The following is a 15,108-nucleotide window of genomic DNA, read 5'->3' on the forward strand; positions in this document are numbered from 1 at the left end:
TGTGTTACGTTGTTAAGCTAGTTTGTTACATTGTTACATTAACTTGTTACGTTACATTATTACGTTTACATTGTTAGGTTGTTATGTTACGTTGTTACATCAACTTGTTACGCTGCGTTGTTACGTTACATTACTAGGCTTCATAACAACAGTTGCCATTCAACTCCAAGTCATTCCTTTACACAGTCACGGGTAGGCAGCAGAACTATGGTGTCGGCCAAGTCAGTAATCCTGAGTGATTCTTTCACTAGAAAAAAGTTCACGGTAAAGGTGCAGAAGCAACCAAAGTACAGGAATTAATTGGGTCGCGATTGCTAACGTAACATTTGGAGGAAAGATAGGAAAACACAGTCTTACTGAAGGACCACATTGTCAACTGTCTCACAAAAATAATGTTCCCATTACAACAAACTGCATTGTGATTTACTTTTGCCGTGGACTACATTTGCTTTTTACTTCATAAATTACTTTAAAATGAGTCTGCCTGGGGAGGAGAGAAGGTCGGGATAGTGGAAGGACCACAAAACACAGTCACACAAACTAGTAGACTGCTGTTTGTGTCCTGTGTAAAAAAGTAGCTTTGTTGCTTTAGCATAATCAAGTGCTTTTGTTGCACTTAGTTGTTTTTTTTTTTCCAATTGTGTAGTCATTTTAAGCCAAATTATATATTTTTTGCTTTGTTTTGTTCATTTACTATGTGTATTAAACTGCGACTGTTCAGTACAGAAGAAAATGTGTTTCCCTCAAAATGTAATTAATAATGCAGTTGTATGCGAACGTCATTTTGTAGGAGACAGAGTTTTAAAGTTTTCTCTTTATCTTCTTGTTCTCTAATAAATCAAACTTTGAGCACAGCCACATATCAAATATGGTATTTTGCAAACTGTGATTCTGCTTTAATTAAAATGACTATTTCAATACTTGGAAAATGAATTCACATTTTCTTTAATTCCATACAGTATGTGTCTGTGAAGTGACCAGTGTTGGGAAATTATCCAAATTAAAAAGATAAGCGCTGCACTCCCATTGAGAATTACCCATACTGAAATAGTTCAGCCAATGTTGCTGGGCTTTTGAAATTTTGCCAAAAACATTTAACTTTTGAAAGTAGCTTTCACAGCACTGGCAGTGATTATGCACGACTGTCTCCCCTTTCCTATGGACCCTCCACATTCAATACCACACAATTATCCAGCCCTGATTGCTCAGACTTGATGTTTGGACTTGCAGTCCCCCTCTGGTAACTAAAAGAATTACGCACAAACAGTCCCACTCAGATTGCAGTGAATTTGTTTTCATTAAATGTGTCATTATTTTATTCTGAACATTCTCAGAGTTCCCATAATGAACCAACTGAATAACAGCACGGCACATAAAAGCTGCGGCAAACCTCTTTATAGTAGACTGGTGGGTTATTTTGTGTTGTGTTTTTGTACCAAAACAGCATTGTTTCTAACTCTATTTCTAGACATAAGGCTTCTCTGGTTCATGTTTGTTTTTACTAGATATACAGTATATTCCTGCAGGAACGTCGCTTATATTAATAAATACACGCAGCAGGTTTCCATCCAATATGTCTTCTTCAAGCAACAAAACATAGGAGTTCCTCGAGGGTTTTAACTCACAATTCATGCTGGGACGTCTGCTAATATGCTGATCACGTTGCTTTAGAAACTTAATTTGATGAATTGTATAAACTCTTTACTCTTGACGTAAATTACAGAAATGACAGATGATTCCAGTTAATCACTGTGTAATGTTTTGCAGAATCTGAAACTGGATTTGATGCCTTTAGAAAACTGGATCTGATGCCTTTAGAGGTGGTGCGTTCAGGCCCATTGGAAACAAACCTCGTAGAAGATCCGGGGTCGGGTGTGGCCAGTTGTAGGTCCTGATCAACTGCCAGTCAAAGTCGTCGTCTTGTCCCTGTCGGTACTCACACAGGCCAGGGTCTGAGTCCTCATCAAAGGTACAGCCAGCTACAGTGAAGGAAGAAGAGGAGAAACAGATTTAATTACATATCGCTGCTGAAGGAATGCATCATTCTGTAGTCCCTATTCAGAGAAAACACCAACGAAATGATTGCTCGGTTACATCACCACAGGCCCACTGGTAATGTGTTAATACATCAACTCTTTGAGAATCTTTGAAGCTATAAACTAAATTACTGCTAATGGTTGGCACCGGGCGGTCAGCACTGACTGCCTATCTCATCTGTTCCCTCAAAATCCACCGCCATTTGGTGCAATTAGCCCTGTGGTGTGAAAATGACACAACAGTCACAGGGTCACCCAAATAGCCAGAAATAATGGGCAGCAGCACCAGAGCAGCGAAAGGGGTTCTTCAGTTGATGGAGGACAACAACAGCTCGGCTCTTAGCCTGTGAAGGTGACCCGACCCTGTCTGGCCTGTAATGGCTGCATTCACTATTCTGCCATTATCACACGAACCCCAGGCTTTTAAAGCCACCAGCTTGGCTGTCAAGCCAGGGGACAAAATGGTGTGTTCTTGTTTAATTGGTCAGAAAACACGGGTGCACTTCAGGAAATCAAAAAATCAATAGTTTTGACTGAGGAGAACCAATTTGTGGTCATGCATATATGCCTTATGTTCTACTTGGCTTCATCCGTAGAGTGATGTTTACCATTGATACGTGTGGTTTGGACACAAAGATGCCTTTGCTAACAATTATTACCTTCTTTGACTGATCATTTCATACTTTTAATTTCTCAGTCCATTACAATTTTCCCAGAGCCCCCTTTTTTTCCAAAGCACAATATATTTGTTTTACAATGATCTAAAAAAGGGAAAAGCTGGAGCCAGAGAGTGTTTGTTCGAAAAGTAACAAATCGATAATCAAAACTGTTGGTTACATTTTCTATCAACCCCCTGCAACCCTAATGCACGTGAATATGAGGATAAATAAGACTTTTTTTTGTCAAGCTACCTGATAACATCACTAATTGCAGCATTGCAAACATTGCGGGACCAGAGCATCATTAATTAATCGTTATTAATTCCCCACCTGTGACTTTTGCTGCTAGTTTAATTAATTTGGGAACGAAAAAGAAACACGAGTATTCTGATGCTGTGAGGATATCAAGATTCAGAGAGCAAGATTTATTCAGAGAGCAAGACATGTAAAATACAAGATGGAGGGAGTAAAAACAGCTCATGGATAGAACATTTAATTATCTATTGAATATCTTTGGCTTCTAAAGGGCCCTGATATAAATAGTTTGGTAGCCTCTGTCTTGGATCATGCAGACATTGCTCTGTGGACAAACTTTCAGCAGTCAGACAAATATACAGGTTTTGAGGAAATCTCCTGGTTACCCAAATGTACTAGAGGCAGAAGGTTAACTGTCAACTAACAAACCTTAACTAAACATCCAACACAACTTATTGCCTGACTTCCTCGTTCAACTCTGACCTACTGTACTTGGCCTAGTTCTGTGCTTCACTCATGTGATTTTCAGGTTTTACCTCCTAATAAAGTGGTAGTTTTGTTGGTCGGGCTAAATCACCACGTTCAAGACCTCAGTACCCGCTAGTGCACATTGACATCATGACAAAGCCACAAAGCAACATTTAATGAATCCAAAGTTGTAATAAATCATATTATAAGATGTATTGCAGCAATGTTCTTGCTTTTGCAGCTTTATCTCATTCCAGACTAACTGCTATCTAAAGCCGTGAGCCCACTGCGGTCCCAGGACCCTGTTCGCTAACAGAACGCATTAAGGCTTGGCAGCAGTGCTGCTGGTGTTAAAGAGCAACTCTGACTCCGTGCCAGCTTCCGCTTAATAGTATCCCGTTTGGCCTACTCCCCCAATGCTGTTTTTTTGTCTGGAAGCTGCATCTGTTTACTCTCATATTATACAAGTTTTGAGTTATATGTTGCAATAAAACTATTACGACTACTTATTTTGGACCTCCAATTTCGCCCCTTCTTCTGCTGACAAACACATATCACCACCACCAACCACCGACGGAACGTCCCCGAACGCCGCGGCCCTCTTCCCCATACGCCTGCAGCCAAGCGAGCGTTTCCGGGTGTGTAAGTAGATCAGAGTTTTTAATTGCCTCCTGTGTGAGGAGCTGCTTGTTGTGCCTCGCCATGCCCGGTTATCTGAGGATGAGAGGGCCGAGCGGTGGAGCAGGCCCCACGGTGGAGGCCTGCCTTTTCATCGAGAGCCCTCCAGCTCCAGGAAGAAATGTCACCATCAGACACATTCCACTGATTCCCCTCATTAAGACTCATCCTTCCCAGCCTCCTTTTGCTTTTAGCGTGCACGTTCCTCTCAGTGCCCAAATGAGCTTCTCTGGCAGCAGGAGGGCAGACCCATGTAATTAGAAAAAGCCACGTGCATTCGGCTGAATTTTAACTGACGTCTGTGTGTGTGTGTGTGTGTGTGTGTGTGTGTGTGTGTGTGTGTGTGTGTGTGTGTGTGTGTGTGTGTGTGTGTGTGTGTATTTGCTTCAAATGTGTGTGTTGTTTGCTGTTTAAAGGTTTACTTAAAATAAAAAATGAAAGAAATTATAATGAATCTGTCAATGTCACACAGGCTGAAGCTGTAACGGCCGGAAATGAATTGTTTGTGTTCATCGCAGCAACAGGGACTCTGGCCAACGAGGGACTAAGATTGCTCAAATTTCCACACAATCATCAGTCGAATGTGAGAGAACGCAGCTTTGAGAATGCTAATTGCTTATCAGAGGCGATAACGCAGCGCTGTTCGGCACAGTCCCCCGAGCAATGCACCGCCACGCGGAGCAGCAATAACACCTTGAGACGTGGACGACGGGGCCCCGAGATAACTTTAGTGAGCCACTGTCACAGCTGACAAGGTTCTACAGGAAGAGAACAAAGAAGGAGAAATAAATAGATGTGCAAGATCGAGGCGCCCCACCTCTTTGAAAGGTAGGAGTAATTTGCCGAACAAAAAGAAAGACCCAAGCTTGTCGTTAGATACCATGCCTGAAATGTGTTATCTATGTTGGGGTCTTTCTTCATCCTGGCAAAGAAAGAATTATTAGCAGTGAGACTGTGTCTATTCCTCAGCAGAGAGTCCCACCTGTGTGCCTTCCTGCTGTTATAACCCAGTGATCCAACCATTACCATCCATATTCAGTTTCAGTGGTTCATTTTTGAAGTCACTTTATTCCTCCAATCCGAAATATGTTGCAGAGTTTCATCCGATTCCACATGAGCAAAGCAATACATTTTATTCTTGTTTCTAATTTTGTACGAAAACCGCTGATCAGAGAAATCCTTTGTGTGGTGTTGAAGGATTTTACTCAACAGCCAGCAAAAGCCTGCATGAGGCAGTTAAAAATCTCATTAATACGGCTTTCAGTGACCGTCTAAATACTGTATCTGAGGCTTCCCCGTGGTATTAACCAGAATTCTGAAGGGAAAACCTAATATTAGTCATTTCTCTGACTTCCATTTTTTATTATTTAAAATTGTCCAATTTAACCCGTACTTAAACATCCATTCTTTCTACAGAACTGAAAATGAGTCACATATGTACATTTTGCTGGGTACTGTAGTTTTTAGCAAACTTTATTCAAGAAGAAATAAATATTGCATTTGTTAGGGACTATTTTCAGCAGCAGATTAATACACATTGTGTTCTCTATTGAGCATTTGGGGGCAGCAGGAGGGTGTATGTGGGATTAAAAAAAACTACAATGTGTGTGTTCAAGTTAATGAAGGACCAAGTCACCCAGTTTAACAGTGTGACTGTAATGTGTTTTTAATAGTTTTTGGGCAACAATGGAGCTCAACGGCACAGAGGACAAAGATATCAGGCTTTGATATATACGTATGTTCTTGTCATGGGATTTGAGAAAGAAATGCAAAAGGTATCACCTTATGATATAAACATATTGAATATATGCATTATCAGCAGCTTTACATTTACTTAAATTACTTTGAGAAAAAGCTTAAAAAACATATTTTAACAAATGCTTAAAATGATTTACGTTGGCTTCAAGCCATCAAAGGGTTGGTACATGTCTGTAGGGCCCCAGTACAATGGAAGTGAATGGAATTTTCTTAGAGACTTAGTAGAAAGTAGTTACAGTGAAGACTTTTCATGGTGAGTTTTTTGTATTATTTGTACGATATTATTATTATTATTATTATTATTATTATTATTATTATTATTATTATTATTATTAATACTGTGAGACCTAGAAATCCTGACTTACTACGAGTCCAAAATTCTCAAGAAACATCTCAACGCCGGACCAAATAAAACCAAAACATCTGAAGACTAAGTGGGAAAATGTTGCCCTTGTAATCCGGGTCCACAGATCCTTAAGAGATGCCAATCGAAACCAGTCAGGAGTCTAATGCCTTCCGGTTAATTGAATCCTATTAGCAGCGTTTGTGTAGGATCAAAGTCAGGAAGAAGCCGGGAAGACCATAACTCAACTGCACAAAGAGGTTGTGAGGGAGCCAGAAGAGGCCCTGGAGGGAGATTAATGGGAGAAGGTGTAGGCCAGTCTGAAGTGCTCATGATGGAATCCGGGTACCACGGTCCAGCCTCCTACAGTGAACACAACGGCCCTGAATAATAGTCCGCGCAGCTGGCATATCATATATATAAGTTGTGATGGAGAGGGAGGAAAACACAAGCCTCTTACCTAGCATTTATCCTGGAGAGGGACAAAATATATTAGAGGGGCGAGACGGAAATTGGGCTCGGTGAAGAGCCCTCCAACAGTAGAGAGAGAGAGAGAGAGAGAGAGAGAGACAGCAAAGGCAAAGAGGGAAGGGGAAAATGAAAACAAATCACAGATAACAGTGTAACAAGAGGATTCTTGGAAAACAAGATTTTTCTTTCTTTGTCTCAAAACCTATAGAGCATCAAGAGGTCATCAAAGAAGTGTGAGATGAGGATGTGTTTCTATTGATAACACTGTTCCAATGCAGTTCTCAGATGGGTTTAAATCATCTTTATATTGTACAGATTTTTCATTTGCAATTACTCAGAGCGAAGGTTGATTCTCACGGATATAAATCACAGCTACATGGTCGGCTACCACTAAAGAATGCCATTCGCTGCTCATTTAAAGAACGTTAAATGCGACTGAAACCTGCAGTAAAACGAGGCCCTTAGACTTAGAAAAACTGCACTTCTCCCGCATACGAGTTACAAATACGAATGCAAATTTCTTCCTACACAAACACACATGGAGCGCCTTTCTAGTCACCATAATCTTCCCTTGCGTGAAACTTAAACTTGACTGTGTGAAACCTGGCTGAAAATCTCACCCTGTGCTCATGAGGCAGCCGTTAAGCTCATCTCCCGTTGCATTAAAGCAAATTCCTCAGGCGAACCACCTAGCTGAGCTGGAGCTCTGCTGGCACTCCTTTTAATCAGAGCCTCTCAGAAACACAGCCGCTCTGCCGGGGACTGAGGATCCGGGATGTTCTGCCGCTGCTCTTGTTTGGTTTTGAGATAAAGCTCCGCTGCTGCGTGATTTGCATTTGAGCGTGTGCAGGCAATGCATCAGAACCTGACAAGTTTACTTACGGATGGGGAATGGAGGGAGGGTGGAGGAGGGTGTGGGGTGGGGGGCACGCAGCTGTATAGCTCATCAATAGTGAGCCCAGCAGAGGAATAATCCCAACACAACTTCTTCATAGACCATTAATAACAGCTGCTGCGTTAGGAGGAGGAGGAGGAGGAGGAGGAGGAGGAGGAGGAGGAGGAGGAGGAGGACGGGAAGTGCTAGAGAGGGAGTGGGCTGACGAAGAAGAATTGGTCAAAGAGTGGAATATTAAAGAAAAACAACAATTCGTGCTTTTGATTGACAATACGAAAAGCAATATGCCGCATTCAGGGATGGCTAACAAACTATCCCTTTTTTTAATGCATTCAGTGAATTCATTCTTTTAAACATGAACCTGCATTGAGACCATCATTAAACCAACTAGAACTGAAAGGCAGACACCAAAAAACAGATGTTTAAATGATGTATACACACCAAAAACATGCATAGAGTGTTATAAACTAGACGATTGTTTTTACGAAAATAAGAGGATGCAAGAGCCTTTACTGCAAGAACAGTGGATCTAATGTTAATGAATGTAAAGAAAATGCATGTGCAATAAACTTAAAAATAATGGACTTTGAAAAGATGAGGGGTTCATTTATGAATTCCCTGGCTACATGATCTAATGGAGGATTATTCCATTAATGTAATTAGTTTACACAATTCAAAGCAAAGTCATTAACAGACAAACAAAATAAATGTCTTATTATTGTTATTTATATATTTATTTTTTTCTTTCTTCTGTAATTGTGTCTGAAAAAGAAATGCTCGGAATAAACATAACTAGATCATTGATTATCTCAATGTTTGAAATGATTGATCCCTACCAGTGGGGGTTTGCAGGTACATGAGTGTTGTATTAATGATAACATGAGTGCTACGAGTAGCAGCCTCAGTGTGTAATATTGGTGGTGCATATAAGTAGAGCCTCACCAAAGCAATGATATGTCAACTGATGATTAAGTGGTGCGTTACATAAAAACCAACAGTCACTAAATGCAAATATACATGTGGCAGGAATCAGAGGTTGATCTCATTCAAACCGCCGACTTCAAAGCCTGCGTGAGTAAACAGACTGCGTATGTGAGGAGGGATCGATCAAAATGTACTTGGCGGACGCCCTACTGCAGTCATTCATCATCATTTATCATGATACGGGGATTTGACTGGAGATATCCAAGCTTGTTAGGACTGATGGGCTGAACCACTGCATCTCTTGTGACCTTTACAAGACAGCAAATGTGGAGTAAATGAGACAAACCTGGTCATAAGTCTCCATAAAACGAGGATGAACTATGTCTCTAAGATTCAGACATGTTTCTCACACACATCCCTCTTCCTCCCCTTCCTCACGTCTTCCCCTCTTATCAAAGCTTCCTCGTAGCATCCTAGTCAAATAGTCCCTATACTGATTCACCAAGAACTCAGAGACATGGACACATGGTGGCAGAGGGTAAAACCATTCAATCAAACAATCTATCTAATTTCCCTTTAACTGCATGAAGCATTTTCGGGTTGGGATTGGTAGGCAAGATTGGCACTGGAGGGCGTACGCTGTTGTGTGAAATTGTTTCATTGCTGGTCCACGATGGTTCCAGTCCCCAACAGGAGAACTCCCAGTAGCTGGGGCAAGCCAAGCCAGTACTTTCAAAGGCCAATACCGCTTTTTTAACAACCATCAGCCTTCTTAAGAAGGCAATAGATGGATTATTTACTGCCCCATAGCACAAAGTACCCACGGTCTACCTGCAGGGGTTGGAGAGGCTTGTTGATACATGCAGCTAAATGAGTTGCAACAGAAAGCTGGAAAGGGAATTTGCTACAGTTCCTATTAAGAGGTTGCCAAAGGTCATTGATTACCTAATGCGCTTTAAATTGAACTAGTTTCCTGTTTAGAAAAAAAAGGTGAAAAATCTCTGCATTTTCCACAGTCCCTGTTCCTGGAGGATCATTCTAACCTGACCCGGCACCGCGGCACAGATGAACTGGTCCGTGTACAGGGAGATTGAAAGGGGTGGCTGCATGATATACCACCAACCCAGATGGAAGAATAGATAGCGTTAGACAGAAACCCTTTGTCAGCGTGGAGACGGCGTATATAAACTCTCTGCCAGTGGGTTATTTAGGCAGGAAAAGATAGCCACGAAGCATACACTGCGGACAAAGCAGGTACTTTTCATTAGGCCAGGCTCTTTCCTTTCATTCCACATTAAATCTTTCCATTCCCCCACCTCCCATCTTTTCCACAGAGACATCCGTGACAGGTCTCCATCTCCTGCAATCTGAACTGCTTAGCCAGTTAATGCTATTGTTAGAGGCGTCATGAGGAGAGGGGCGCATGAATAGAAGCTGATGAATAAAAACAGGCTCAAATCACTCTAATTAAGAAGACGGAGATTCTTTTTTTTTTTTTTTCCCTTCGGCACCTGCATTACAGCACTAGGCCTCTTCAGTGATGGAGGAAACGGAGGAAAATGACAGACACGCTCTCACTAGTGTTACATATGAAAATTTAATCAAGAGTGCTGGAGGAGACGCCTTTTTCCCTTCATGTGGAAAGCCACTTTAAGTGGTTGTGTCAAGTCTTTTTGTCCCCTGCAACAGATGAATATTCACGTCAGGACTGACCTAAATGCATTAGTTGAAAGCGTTATATCTCTGTTTAGTGGCGATGTGTTCATATTGGAAATTATTACTGTCTCCACGCTTTGATTCTTCCGTGCCAATTACAAGCGACATATTAATGAACGTTTCTTTAGGAACGTGGTTTTCGGAGAGGGTGTCATTCCACTTAAAAGCAAACACGCCTGATCCTTAAACATTTAAATAAAGAGGCCTCCCAAAAGAAAAAACAAAACAAAAAGGCTGCATCTTTCTGCTGGATGATGTTTTTTCAGCTATCTCGTGCATAGATTTACACAACATGCCTGATTGCATTATGTCAAGACTGCCAACCGCCCGACGGCTTTGATGCCCATTTCCATACACTCAAATGGTAAAAAATAAAAAAAAAAGAAAGAAATTCTCAGGATGGCTCCGAGCAGACTGAACTCAGTCATGTGTAACCACAAATGAGGAAACGACTCTACTGCAGCAAGATAGTGATGGTTATTAATTGGCGTCTTTCTTCTTCATGTTGCAGAATATGTTATGCACGCAGTCCTGGTGTTCACCGCGTGTGGTCGGCCACCCGAACAGAACCCTCGATAAGCCATTCTTAAGTTTTTATTATACATTTTTACATATTGTAAAGAAGAAAGAGAAAAATCAACTAGGGAAAGGGAACGTGGCCAGAATACAAAGCCATGAGATGCAGGGGTTTGGGATGACAAGCCTCCCTCCCCTTCGGAGCTCCACAGGCCCCGACACTGCTGCTGCAGCTGGTCCCTTGGGTGCTGCAGGCAGCTGCAGAGCCCTGACCTCCATTAGGACTCGGACTGCACAGCCTCCCTGCTGTCCGGATCCCAACAGGCACATGGCTAGACAACACAGTCCCCGTGTGCGCGCAAACAGTTTGCTGCTACAGTACAGGTCACTCCTCAGACCAGGTACCAAGAGGGTTCCTTAACGCTCTGACAGCATCCTGCTCCAGTGGATTTACTTCTCAATTACAGTTCTTTAAGATAATCAGCGATGGAAAGTATTCAGATTCTTTAGTTAAGTTAAAGTAGCAATATTACAATATGAAAAAACTACAGAAAGAGAAGGACATGCATTAAAAATATTACCTAAGTAGTCTTATTTTCAGAAAAATTGCCCCTTTTGAGTTTTTTACATTGATATATTATGGCACTATTATTACTGATGCTGTAATGCCCCTTTAAGAGCCCAATGATTCAGCCTTTTCTGAGGCAGATGAGATAGTAATTTGCGTACAATAAAGAAATATCTAATAAGAATCCCTAATATAAACTTATTAAGCAATAATGAGCAAGATGTGTTACTTAATGTCAAGGGAGAATCCTTGGATGGCTGAATTCCAAGGATGTTATTCAGGGCATACCGCCTGTTCTTGGCTGTTGGGATGTCTAGGTGTCTGGGATGTCTAGGATACTTCGAAATCAACTGAGGACTGAGACTTTTGTTCAGAGGACTTTTCAAGAATGCATGTGTGTATCTTCTGCTCTCCTAAAAACACCCACATTCCATTTTGCATGATGCATTTCCAGTCAAAAGATGTGGAAACAAGAAAAATATGCTAGTAAACTTTCTGTTACCTCACCCTTTTGTCCGCCAAGATCTGTTTTTGAACAAATTTGAGGCGAGAAATTGGCAATCCAGTTGCTGAATCTTCACTCATTGCATCTACAAGACCTGATTTAAGAGTTTGTTTCGCACAAAAAAAAAACAGCAGACTCGTTCCCACTTACGTTAGCAGAAGCACAGAGCACAACGGGAGGGAGAGACAGTGGGTAAGAGAAGGCACATTTTCACATCCAACTCTGTAAATGAAGGCTTAATTTAGAACGAGTTGGTGATTGCTGGAACAATGGAAGGAGAAGGCTCAGGCTGATGAGTTTCATTTTGTTTCTGTCGAATTTAAATGAAGTGTTGAATTAGTGAGCTAAAATGACTGTGTTTTTCTACAGAGTCTGGTAGCTTTGAGGAGAGCGTGTGCTTTTTATGTTTGATGCGTAAAAAGAAAACAATAACTGTCCAGATCCTTGTTTGATTTCAATCATTTTTTTTAAATAGGCCTACATGTTTTTAGTCTGTTCATGTTGATTTTAGAATGCAAAATCAACATTCCAACTAGAAATTGTAATGTACTGACCTGTTCTTAATACATTTTCTTTAAAAACGTCCATTTCTCCCGCACACCAACACACTTGTAATACCATTATTTAGTACTTACTGGCTGACAGCAATGTATCTTTAGTGAGTTTATATCAGCCGTATGAAACTCAGGTATTCCATTGGCAGGTTGTGATACCCAAAAATTGCGATACCAAAACACTACCGCGTCCCATGAGCGTGTTGCTCAAAAGCCTCAAGGAAGTGTGTGATGCTATCGAGTCACCATGCAGAGTGTTGCACCTAGGCCACCAAATGACACTGTTGCTATTTCTAATGTAGTTTGAATATGCACACACACACTGCCACTCTGAAAGTAAACTGTCGCAAAGTTAAAAGGAATTACACAAGCAGCTGTTTCCACAATAGCACTTGAAAAATCAGCACGAACGCCATCCCATTTGCACGCGAAAAACAATACGCTCAAGTCGTAAAGGGGCACTGTAAGCACGAGCGGCCCCTTTTTTCTTTGAAAGGGATCAGTGCTCCTCAGAGAGAGAGTCACACTGTCTTTGCCTCGGCTTAATTACAGCTCACACCTCCTCGTCTCACTCTGCAGAGGAGAGAGAAGAAGAAGAAGAAGAAGAAGAAGAAGAAGAAGAAGAGAGGGCTTTGATTCAGATGCCCTGTGGAACACTTGATCCTTTCCTTCCGGTGGCATCGTTTACTTCCCCCTTTTCATGAGCTCTTGTGTCTTCCGCTCTCACTTCTTATTTTTATTTTCCCCCTGCACTCCGCGCTGAAGATGCATCAAGCATCATTCTAGGAGCAGCACAAGGTGACACCACTCCGCCGCACGTGGAGGAACTGTTAGACATGGAGGCACAAAGTGGTATTCAGTAACAAGAGGCTTTACATCACATTATAAAGCGGCACTTCCTTCAGCGGCGCATACATTTAAATGAGCACTCGTAATAAGAGGCTTAGCTGTGAGCGTGCTGTCCATTATTATGATAAAGAATTAGAACCAAAATGTCCGAGATGCAGACGTAATTGCTCTTCAATCTTTCAGGAGACTAGCTGCTTAGTCATAATGCCTGTAGTTATTTAGAATATCCTCAATATCTGGGGGGGAAAAAGCAGGAAGGCAGGAAAGAAAGAAAGAAAAAAGAAAGTGTTTATCCTCTTTGAAAAAAAAGTTTCAAACCAAAAACTGCAAATGAATCGATCACATTTTCGTCTTTGAATGAATATTCATGCGACTTATATTTTTTTAAACGCTGCTACATCTGTAACCGTTGAGCTAAATGAGAAACAAATGACGCTCCATCAAGCTGCTGTGTGAGCACATGTGGTTCTTTTAGTCTGCTTAGGCGTTTAAGTGAGAATAAAAAGGGGGAACAAATATGGAATAATGGTACGTGTAGTGCAACAATGGCACAAGTAGAGATGAGTCATCGAGGCAACACAATAACTCAGTACCATGCATGTTAAATGAGCTATGATTGAATAGAACTACAGGTCGTACCAAACCAGACTAAGAAAGGTTGTATCAGGAGAAAAACAGAAGAGAGAGAGAGTGTTTTGAACGGAGAGAGAGGGTCTTTGTTGGCTATGAGAACAACAAGAGTGTGCTTTTTTCTTCTTTCGACAGTGGAGGTAAATGTAGAGATTTCCCCAAGCTAAAACGTTCTCTTCAACATAACAACAGCCTCACAAAGGAAACAGGGGAACTATGGGGAAAAAGGTAGAGGCTAAAATGGTTTAAACGTCAAGCTGAGTAGAAAATCTACCGGGCGCTCTGTTAGTCAGCCAGCTGGCCATTATGTGTTGGCTACGAGTCCGATACAGCGGCGATCCCCAATCAACAGGACCGGTGCCGGTCCGTGGGTCATTTGGTACCGGGCCGCACAGAAAGAATAAATAACTTATATTATTTCCATTTTATTGATTATCAGAGTCTGAAAGATGTTTTATTTTGAAAAATGACCGGATTCTCTCCCAATTAAACCCGCCTGTGCCTCTTGACACATGTCAGGACGCTTGTCTCGGTCACGTGATACGTTACCTCAAAAATTAAGCCCACAAGCTAGCGAAAATGAGGGATTTTCTGCAGTGACAGCAATCAAAATTAAATTACGGAGTAGGCTGTACATATGGAACACACTTCGGGTGTCATTGTCTCCCATTACACCCACATGGGACGGTTTCGTTGGAGAGAAACAAGCTCAGGGCTCCCACTGTTTCAGCGTTATGGTGAGTTGGATTTTTTATGCATTTTATATTTGTTTTCAGGCCGGTCGTATCATTTTATTTCGTCGTGTTTATCCGCCACACCTTGAAGGCTGGTCCGTGAAAATATCGTCTTCCATGAAACCGGTCCATGGCGCACAAAAAGGTTGAGGACCACTGCCATACAGGAAGAAGGTCCCCCTAAATGTTCTCATGTCAGCATAACCTGGATGACAATGGCTCAGGACAGATCATGTGGAGGAGATCCATTCAAGGAAGGTCAAAGTTAAAAAAAACACAGCAGCCCCTCCACTGTCTGAGGACTGATGGTTCAATGACCAAACGCATCTCCACAACTGAAAAAATATCAAATCCACTCTAACAGGATTGTAGAAACTGATGTAATAACTGCCAGATAACATCCTATTTCATCAGAATGTGAAACGGCGAGCGCCAGGTGGCTCAGTAAAAAGGCTTCTAAGAGTTTGTCTCAACGCAACTGAGGAGACGTGGTTGGTGTCTGCACTGTGTCTGACACAGAGAACATTGTTTCACTCCAATGCAGGTTTG

The 15,108-nt window shown here is 41.7% G+C and overlaps 1 protein-coding gene across 1 annotated transcript in view; it reads right to left on the minus strand.

Annotated features, from left to right (window-relative positions):
- Positions 1–15,108, minus strand: part of ptprua (protein tyrosine phosphatase receptor type Ua) — a 174,574-nt gene that overhangs the window by 118,680 nt on the left and 40,786 nt on the right. Inside the window, exon 2 of the mRNA XM_054606668.1 lies at positions 1,851–1,979. Coding sequence (XP_054462643.1) covers positions 1,851–1,979 — 129 coding nt within the window. The remainder of the gene's footprint in view (positions 1–1,850; positions 1,980–15,108) is intronic.

This window comes from Anoplopoma fimbria, chromosome 10, assembly GCF_027596085.1.
Source record: "Anoplopoma fimbria isolate UVic2021 breed Golden Eagle Sablefish chromosome 10, Afim_UVic_2022, whole genome shotgun sequence".
In the NCBI taxonomy this organism is placed as follows: Eukaryota; Metazoa; Chordata; class Actinopteri; order Perciformes; family Anoplopomatidae; genus Anoplopoma; species Anoplopoma fimbria.